The 9,127-nt window shown below is 46.5% G+C and overlaps 1 protein-coding gene across 1 annotated transcript; it reads left to right on the forward strand.

Moving 5' to 3' along the window:
* Positions 1 to 263: 263 nt before the first annotated feature.
* On the forward strand, positions 264 to 5,390 carry LOC109437009 (cationic amino acid transporter 3-like). The gene is made up of 10 exons (XM_088800725.1): positions 264 to 531; positions 1,107 to 1,262; positions 2,555 to 2,732; positions 2,939 to 3,051; positions 3,219 to 3,441; positions 3,609 to 3,748; positions 3,853 to 3,955; positions 4,145 to 4,202; positions 4,985 to 5,093; positions 5,260 to 5,390. Exons 1-10 carry the CDS (start codon positions 264 to 266, stop codon positions 5,388 to 5,390), a joined length of 1,479 nt encoding a protein of 492 aa, XP_088656851.1.
* Positions 5,391 to 9,127: the final 3,737 nt, after the last annotated feature.

Genomic DNA, 9,127 nt, shown 5'->3' on the forward strand with positions numbered 1-9,127 from the left:
AGAGCCCACTGGCCCACGTGGAAATCGAACCAGCTGCTTTCGGAGTTAGGAGCACGGAGCTCCAACCACCTGAGCCACCGGGCCGGCCCCCTCTAGGTAATTCTTGATGGCTTTCTTTCTTGTTTTCTCTGCAGATCTTAACCTCCTCAACTCCATCTAGGATGCTGTGTCAGCGTGTTTGCCAATTTGGTCAGAAGCTGGTCCGCAGGCAGCCCCTGGAGACCAGGGGAGGTGAGAGCTGCTTGGCCCGTTGTCTGAGCACCATGGATCTGGTGGCCTTGGGTGTGGGCAGCACCCTGGGAGCAGGAGTGTACATCCTGGCTGGTGCAGTGGCCAAGGACAAAGCTGGACCGGCGATTGTCATCTGCTTCTTGGTGGCCGCCCTGACTTGTGTGCTGTCTGGGCTCTGCTATGCGGAATTTGGGGCCCAGGCACCAAGCTCCGGTTCTTCGTATCTCTACAGCTACGCCACAGTGGGACAGCTGTGTGCCTTCATCACTGGATGGACCCTCATACTCTCCTATGTCATTGGTGAGGTGGCGGCCAATGTGGGGGAAACAAAGGACTTAAGAGCAGGACACAGGAGGAAGGATTGGGGTCTTCACCCTCATTCACGAACACTTTATCCACCTTGTGAGGGAAGTGCGTAACAGTGCCAGGAAACCCCCCAAAACTTCATTCTACTCAACTCTATCCTGCTTTCATTAAATTACTGAACTAAGAACCAGGAAGAAATGGGAACTGTAGGAAGTGGGGAAGAATTCCTGTGGGTGAGAGACCTTCTCCAAGGCTCACCATTGTGAGGTCTTTGCTCAGCTGTCGCCTTCGTGTGATTTTCCCTGACCACCCGATTTAAACTGTCAGTGCTCGTCTCCCAACCCTCCAGGGCCCACTTCCCTGTTGACTTGCACAACACTGGTCTATGACATTAAAAAGTTTACCTGTTCTGTAAAACATCTGTGTCTGCTCTCCCCACCCCATGAAAAGAAGATAAATTCTTTGAGATTAGGTATTTTGTCTTGTTTCCCCCCCAAAAAAATATATATCCCATGGTGCCTTAGTGGGGGTGCAGACTGCAAATGAATGTTACTTCTTCTGTCTTGCAGGGAGTGCCAGTGTGGCCAGGGCCTGGAGCTCCGCCATTGACAGCATGACTGGGAACCACATCTCACGGGTCCTGCTGGGCAGTTTTTCTCTGCATGTGCCTAACCTGGCCCAGTACCCAGACTTTCTCTCGCTGGGCCTGGTGCTGCTGCTCACTGGTGAGGCAGGGATCAGAGACAGAATAGGGATAGTGGGGTTTGGAGGGGAAGCTGGGATCGAAAGGCTTGGAGGTGGCAAAATGGTGGGGGGAATTAGAGACTGGAAAGGGGGATCAGTAGTGGGAAGGACAGGGGGGCAAGATGTAGACCATTGTTTCCCACCCTTGGTACTACTGACATTTTGAGCTGGATCAGTTTTTAGTGTGTGTGGGGGGCTGTGCATTATAGGATTTCATTTAAAAAAAATTTTTTTTATGAGTCTATTTGAGCCAAACTGACATACTGGGAAGGAGGAGGAGGAGGGGGAGGGGGAGGGGAGGGGAGGGGGGAGAGGGGGAGGGGGAGGGGGAGGAGGAGGAGGGAGGAGGAGATAGGGGGCCAGCTGGTGGCTCAGGTGGTTGGAGTACCATGATCCTAATGCCCAGGTCGCTGGTTCAATTCCCACATCGGCCAGTGAGCTGCACCCTCTACAGCTAAGATTGTGAACAACAGCTCCCCCTGGAGCTGGGCTGCCAAGAGCAGCTGGAGGTTGGCGTGAGCGGTCCGCAGCCGTGAGTGGCTGACTGACGACTGGCGATCAACTACCTCCGCCAGGGGGCAGTGCAAGGCTCATAATACCACCATGGTCCAGGGAGCTGTGTCCTACACAACTAGACTGAGGAACAACGGCTTGAACTGGAGTGGGGGGCAGGGCAGAAGAAAGGGGAAAAAAATGCAAAAAAAAAAAAAGATAGGATATTGCCCATGGCACCTACCCCCTCAAATGGGACAATCAGAATATCTCCAGACATTGCCAAATGTCCCTTGGGGAACAAAGTCATCTCCAGCTGAGAACTATTCACTTTGACAAGTTTCTTCCTCCGTACTGAGACAAGAGTTTTTAAAAATGATGTCATTTATTTTTTTTAATTGAGGTGAAATTCCTGTAATGTAAAATGAACCATTTTATTTTATTATTTTCCCAAGCTTTATTGAGATATAATTGCTGTACCACATCGTGTCAGTTTAATATGTCCAACGTGGTGATTTGATACATGTATACACTGCGAGATGATGACCTCAATAAGAAATTAACCATTTTAAAGTGTACGATTCAGTGGCACTTAGTACAGTCACAATGTTGAGTAACTATCACCTCTATCTAGTTCCAAAACATTTTCATCATCCAGAAGGAAACCCTGTACCCATTAAGTAGTCACTGCCCATCCCCCTCCTCCAGCCACTGGAAACTACTAGTCTGCTTTTCTATGAATTCATTTATTCTGGATTTTTCCTATTTCACTTTCCCACAGGCCTACTGGTTCTGGGAGCTAGTGAGTCAGCCCTGGTCACGAAGGTATTCACAGGCCTGAACCTTTTGGTCCTTAGCTTCGTCTTCCTTTCTGGCATCATTAAGGGTGACGTGCGCCATTGGCAGCTCACGCAGCAGGATTACGAATTGGCCAAATCTGGATCCAATGACACCGATAGGTCAGGAGGGCATCCTGGACATAGTAGAGTGTGTGTGGGTGGGGTGGGGTGGGGTGCATAGCTGGGAGTCTGGTGGGGAACAGAGATCTGGGCTGATGGGTGCAGGTGACAAGGGGAGTAGAGCCCAGGACTGTGGTCTGACAGCTGTCCAGTACAGAGGGCTGAACACATCTCACCCATGTTCTTGCTTGTTCCTGTCTCTATAGCTTGGGCCCTCTGGGCTCTGGAAGGTTTGTACCTTTTGGCTTTGATGGGGTTCTCCGCGGAGCAGCTACGTGTTTCTACGCATTTGTTGGTTTTGACTGCATTGCCACTGCAGGTAACACAGTCATTCTGTCCTATTTGGGGTCTGGGCACAGTATGGGCTGCCCTTGGACACAGGGTTGGTAGAAGGTTAGCCTGCGTTTGGAGGTTCCCAAAGCAAGAGAATTTTGTGCCTTCATGTCAGAGTGTTTTCCTGACCCAACACTTCCACCTGTCCTGCAGGGGAAGAAGCCCGCAATCCTCAGCGTTCCATCCCTCTGGGCATTGTCATCTCACTCTTCATCTGCTTTGTGGCATATTTTGGTGTCTCAGCGGCACTCACCCTCATGGTGCCCTACTACCAGATTCATTCTGACAGCCCCTTGCCACAGGCTTTTCTTTACGTTGGATGGACCCCTGCCAGATATATCGTGGCTGCTGGCACCCTCTGTGCTCTTTCATCCAGGTCAGTGTCAAAAACTTTCTTCTCATTTACTTTAGATTCTCAGCTGTCCCTGCCTTGGATTGAGAGATGAGAAGGAGAGACACCTTGCCTCATGTAGGCTAGGGAGCAGAAGCCCTGGTCTGTCCTGCTCTCCATGTCCCCACACACGTTCCCATTTTCTCCTCCAGCCTCCTGGGTGCCATGTTCCCCATGCCTCGGGTGATCTACGCCATGGCAGAGGACGGGCTCCTTTTCCGGGGTCTTGCCCGGGTCCATGTCCGCACATGCACCCCCATCATAGCCACTATAGTTTCTGGGACTCTTGCAGGTGAACAAATAAAAGCCACTCCTTTTTTGATCAATTTCCTTAACTTGGGTATTTCCAGTGGTTTCTCGTCCCTCTCGCCCGACCTGGTTTGTGTCCTATTCTAGCATTCATGGCACTCCTCTTCGAGCTCAGTGATCTTGTGGACCTCATGTCAATTGGGACACTGCTTGCTTACTCCCTGGTGGCTTTTTCTGTGCTTGTCCTCAGGTGAGGCTCCATTACCTCCTGACTGGGGGTCTTGACCTCATGGGGGTTGATGGAGGGCTGATCCTTTTCTGCCTTCATGCTGTCTCCTAAGTGCCCTGCTACACTTAATGCAGGGAAGAGGTGGTTAGGCTGCCTGATGCTGAATGGATAGGGGCTGGTGTGAATACTTCCTTAATACCTCTAACTCAGGTACCAGCCAGACCAGGATTTACGTAAGAATGAGAAAACGGAGCTGGAAATAACTGAGGTAAAGCCTGAACCTGAAGCAAGTTCTTTGGCATCTGTACCTGAAGCAGGAAACGCAAAGACTCCTAAGAGTCTGTGTAGCCCGATCAACACCATCCCCACTCGGAAATCTGGCCAGACCGTCTATGGATGTGCCATACTGCTTGGTGAGCAGTGGGGTTTCTCTTTGGTGGTGTTCTGAAATTAACAGGATGTGTGCCTTTGGCAGCTGAGGAGGAGTCTTGGAGATATGATGGCTCTTCGTGACCTGGACAGTTGAGGGTGGGATGTGAGCCAAGGTCTTGACATATTTGGCTTCTGGCACCGGACCTGTTCTCCTCCAACATGACCCTTGCAGTTCTCCTGCTGACGATCCTGTGCCTGATACTGGCCCAATGGCCCAGCCATCTGTTCTCTGGAGACCCACTTTGTACAACATCAGCTGGGCTGCTGCTTCTGCTTATTTTCGGGATCACATTCGTCATTTGGAGACAGCCCCAGAACCCAACTCCTCTTAACTTCAAGGCAGGTGACTTTATATCTCCAAATTATCTACCTGGAGCAAATGAACTCACTTGAGGTCCAGGCATTCTTTGCTGGACCAGGGAAAAACAAGGGGAGTTGCTAAAACCATGATCCACACTCAGTCCTTTACTAGTTCCATTCAGGGACATCCAGTGGGACACCCGATATAAGCAGGCATTGAATGCTCGGCCCAGATGGTACTGGGCTTCCTTCCCGCCTGGGGGGTAGGGCACCTCCGGCTTTGCGGTGAGTGCTGGGATTTACCGATTCTGCCCACAGGTCCCTGCTTTGCCTGTCCTTCCGCTGATGAGCATCTTTGTGAATATGTATTTAATGATGCAGATGACTCCCAGGACCTGGGCCCAGTTTGGCCTCTGGATGGTGATTGGTAAGTGGCTTTCTGGGGACAAGGGGCCTCTCGGGTGGCTGACCCCAGCCCTCTTCCTAATATCTTGCCCCAAATTGCCTCAAATGCCATAACAGGAGCTCTACCGGGCATTTACAAGTGGGGAGAGTGCCCTTTTTTCCTTCTTCTTGTCTCATTTCTGTTCTAGGATTTGCCATATACTTTGGATATGGGATCTGGCACAGCGTGGAGACGACCAATGATCAACAGCCACCGGCCTCAAGCTCCCAGACTGCTGACAAAAATGTCCCTAGTGCTGAATTTCCATACGGGAAGTAGATGCTGTGTGGAACCTCCATCTGCTGGAGGTATGCAGGTGTCTTCTGGCTCAGCGGAGACTTTGAGCCTCATGGAGTGTGAAGGTGGGATGCATTTAGGACCTTGGATTTATGTCCACTGGACAAAATGCCTTTAATGTTGTAAACTTTTAAAAGCATAATATACACACAGAAAAGTGCATTTTCACAAAGAAAATACAAAGTAACCAGCAACCAAAAGAGGAAATAAAATATTACTTGCAGATAAGAAGTAACCTCTTGTGCCTATTTCTGAGGGGGGAGGGGCCGGGGGAATGCCAAATGGGGAAAAAAGACAGATTTCAACTATATTGTTTCAAGAGTCACACTTTAAATATTAGGACAGAAATAGGTTGGAAGTAAAAGAAAGGGAATCTGTCTAGATCATGCAAACAGTAACATAAGAAAGCTGGCACAGCTATATTAATATCAGACAAAATAGGCTTTACGAAAAGAATAAAGAAGTGGATCATTTCATGCTGATAGAAAGAAATTATCGTTTTTATTCGCCCCCCAGCTTTATTGAGATATAATTGACAGATAACATTGTGTAAATGATCCTTTTTCTTTACTTTTCTGTCACGGACTTTTTAGAGTTACACAATAGAGTGGATGAAGAAAAGTTCTCCACTGAAAAATGGCAGCATTGCCAGAGGCAGGGGGTGGGGCATAGGAAGTAATGGTGTGGTTGATAAATGGTTACTATTGGTTGGGACTAAAAGGAGACAGAGAGAGAGAGAGAGAGAGAGAGAGAGAGAGAGAGAGATTACTGCAGGACAGAATGCTTGAAATTGAGATTAGTGGATGTTGAAGGCATTGGTAAGAAGGTATAGGGTTGACTGTGGGAATGAGCAACTGCAGTAGAGTGAAGAATATGACCATTGGGGGGGATGAAGGTCAAGAAACTGAGCAGCAAAGTTATTAGATAAATTAAGAAAAAGAGATGGCAGGGGATTAACAAAATTAGAAGCCCTGATGAAATTACAAGGTCAGGAAACAATGGAAACTGAAACTTTAGGTGGAAGTTTGGTGGAAATGGTTGACACCACCTGATTTATCATTATGACCACACTGATGTGGGACAGACACCATGTACATCCCATTGGGCCGACAGGCAATACAGAACATTACCCATAAAATAGCCTTGAAAAATTGGATCAGAATGTAATCAAGCCTCTAGTCGACTATCAGCTCATAGAAGACATAAGGAATGGAGTCACTTATCTGAAAACACAATCAGTGAGACCTAGAACGTGGGCAATTCTCCAGGAGAAAAGAATGGTGCACTTTCTGTAAAAATTAAATGATATGACCCAAACCAGAGTTAACAGCTGCAGATTAAATATTGACTAAGCATAAGAGTCAGAAGCTGACATTTGGAGGAACAATCTATCTTGTTTTTCATCAGAGAGAACACATGTTCTATCACCCACTTTTGCAGGGTGTGATAATGATATTGTGGTTATGCTTTTAAAAAGTATGCAAGATTTTGAATGTGCTTTAAAATACCCCAGCCAAGAGGAAAAAACAAACAAACCCTGTTTGGTTGTGATTTAGAACCAACCAACTGTATACACACAAGAGATTGTTGTGAAAAAGTGAATTAGAGGATATTAAGAAGTTAATTATTGGGGCGGCTGGTTAGCTCAGTTGGTTAGAGCGCGATGCTCAACACCGGAGTTGCCAGTTCAATCCCTGCATGGGCCAGTGTGAGCTGTGCCCTCCACAACTAGATTGAAACAACTACTTAACTTAGAGCTGATGGGTCCTGGAAAAACACACTTAAAAAACAAAAAAAAGTTAAAAAAAAGTTAATTATTGTAAATTTCTAATATATATTCTTATATGAGTGATTCCTAGAGTGTCTCATGTTGAGAGTAACGATATGATCTGTAGACGTGAATACTGGGTTTACTCCCAGTGTTTTCCTGAGTGACGCTGGCTACATGATCTCAGGGAAGTTCGCGGGCAGCAGCCAGTGTGCAATGGACTTCAAAGGTGCTGAGAAAAATATTAATAGAAAGACGGGAGTGGATGACTGATGCAAATGTAGCCACGAGGAAAAGAGTACTGGCAGCAGTGTTCCTTCTACAAGTGGCAACTGCTCAAGACGTTCCAGCCAGAGTAGGTGCTGTAAGTGCGGTGAACATGACCGTCATCCATTTCAAGGCAGATTGATTCATGAAGGTGATTCGACCAAATGGTTAAAGGCTGAGCTGTATGGTGAGATTTCCTGGCTCCAAATTGAACCATTACACTTAATGACTTACTGTTGGGCCTGTCTGTGTCTTGGCATTTTCATCAAAATGTGGGCACAGTGATAGTGTCTACAACCCAGGGGTGTCTCAGGATCCGGTCAGTGCACACAAAGCCTGTGAGTGGCATCCTGCACGCGGTGCACTCATATCACAGCCATTCAATATAGTGATTAAGGACGTGATCTTGGAGGCAGGCAGGGTTTGAGTACAGCTTCATCACATAGTATTGGTGTGACCTCGGGCAAGTTACTCAACCTCACTGGATCTCTGTATCCTCATATGGAAAATGGAAGAATGATGAAACTTACATCCTAGCATTATTGTAATTTTTATTTAATGTGAGTCTTTAAAAAGTGACAGCAGGATCAGTAATGTGGATTTGGGTATCAGTGTGGTGCAAAGCAATTGAAGGGTCTTAAGAGCTATAGGTAATGTCTGTGACCTGTATGTTAAAAACACGTTCAAGAACTGTGATGACAGGTTGTACTGAGGATGCTGGGTGACTCATTTACTGTTCAGTTCACGGAACGTTTAACATGGCAATACTACAATTTGAATTTTTATCTTCATGTTTACTATCCACAGATTTTCTCTGAAATCTTTCTCTAAGACACCTGTATCTAGCATTTACTCAAAGGTCACATTCTCAGTGAGACCTTCCCTGTATGTTTTGAAAAAACCCCTCAAATTCTGCAGACAGTCTCTAGATTCCTCCCCATCTTCAGCCCCTTATCTCTTCTGTTTACCTGAAAGGCTGGAAGCACAACTGTACTCGTTTATTCTTTGTATGTCTTCCACTGAAGTCCTGCCTATGACTCAGTCTGCCTATTTTCAGCTGAGACTTTTGTCAAATTATCTAATTTTGTTAACTTATTTGAAATTTCAGTTGGCCAGTTCACTCACTACATAATAGTTGAAAGAACATGAATTCTGTCTAGCAGATGTTTGATTGTTCCTTCAACACAACCAGGTACAACCAGATGTGGACGTTTTCGATGGACTTGTCTATCGGTTTGCCTCATATTAATACTGCAACCCCTCTCCCAGCCCCTGCCAGCTGTTTCCCCCCAACCCACACAGAAATTCTCCACAGAAAGTCAACGATCAATGTAATTTTCAGTAAGTAGCTCCTGAGATTAAGTGGAGATTTTTTGGCAAAGGTGATATGTGTCTATGTATATGTCACAGGAAAAATTTCAATTAGTGCTGTAAAAAGAATATATTCTTTTAAGTGGAGGTGTTGCGTCAAAGGCATATACATTTAAAAGTTTTGGCAGATGCAGGCATACCTCAGTGATATTACGGGTTTGGTTCCAGACCACCAAAATAAAGCAAGTCACACAATTTTTTTGGTTTCCCAGTGCACACAAAAGTCATACTTACACTACATTGTAGTCTATTATGGACGGCATTATGTCTAAAAAACAATGTACTTACCTTAATTAGAAAATACTGTATTGCT

The sequence above is a fragment of the Rhinolophus sinicus genome, chromosome 8 (assembly GCF_057876585.1).
Source record: "Rhinolophus sinicus isolate RSI-liver-muscle chromosome 8, RSI-T2T, whole genome shotgun sequence".
NCBI lineage: Eukaryota > Metazoa > Chordata > Mammalia > Chiroptera > Rhinolophidae > Rhinolophus > Rhinolophus sinicus.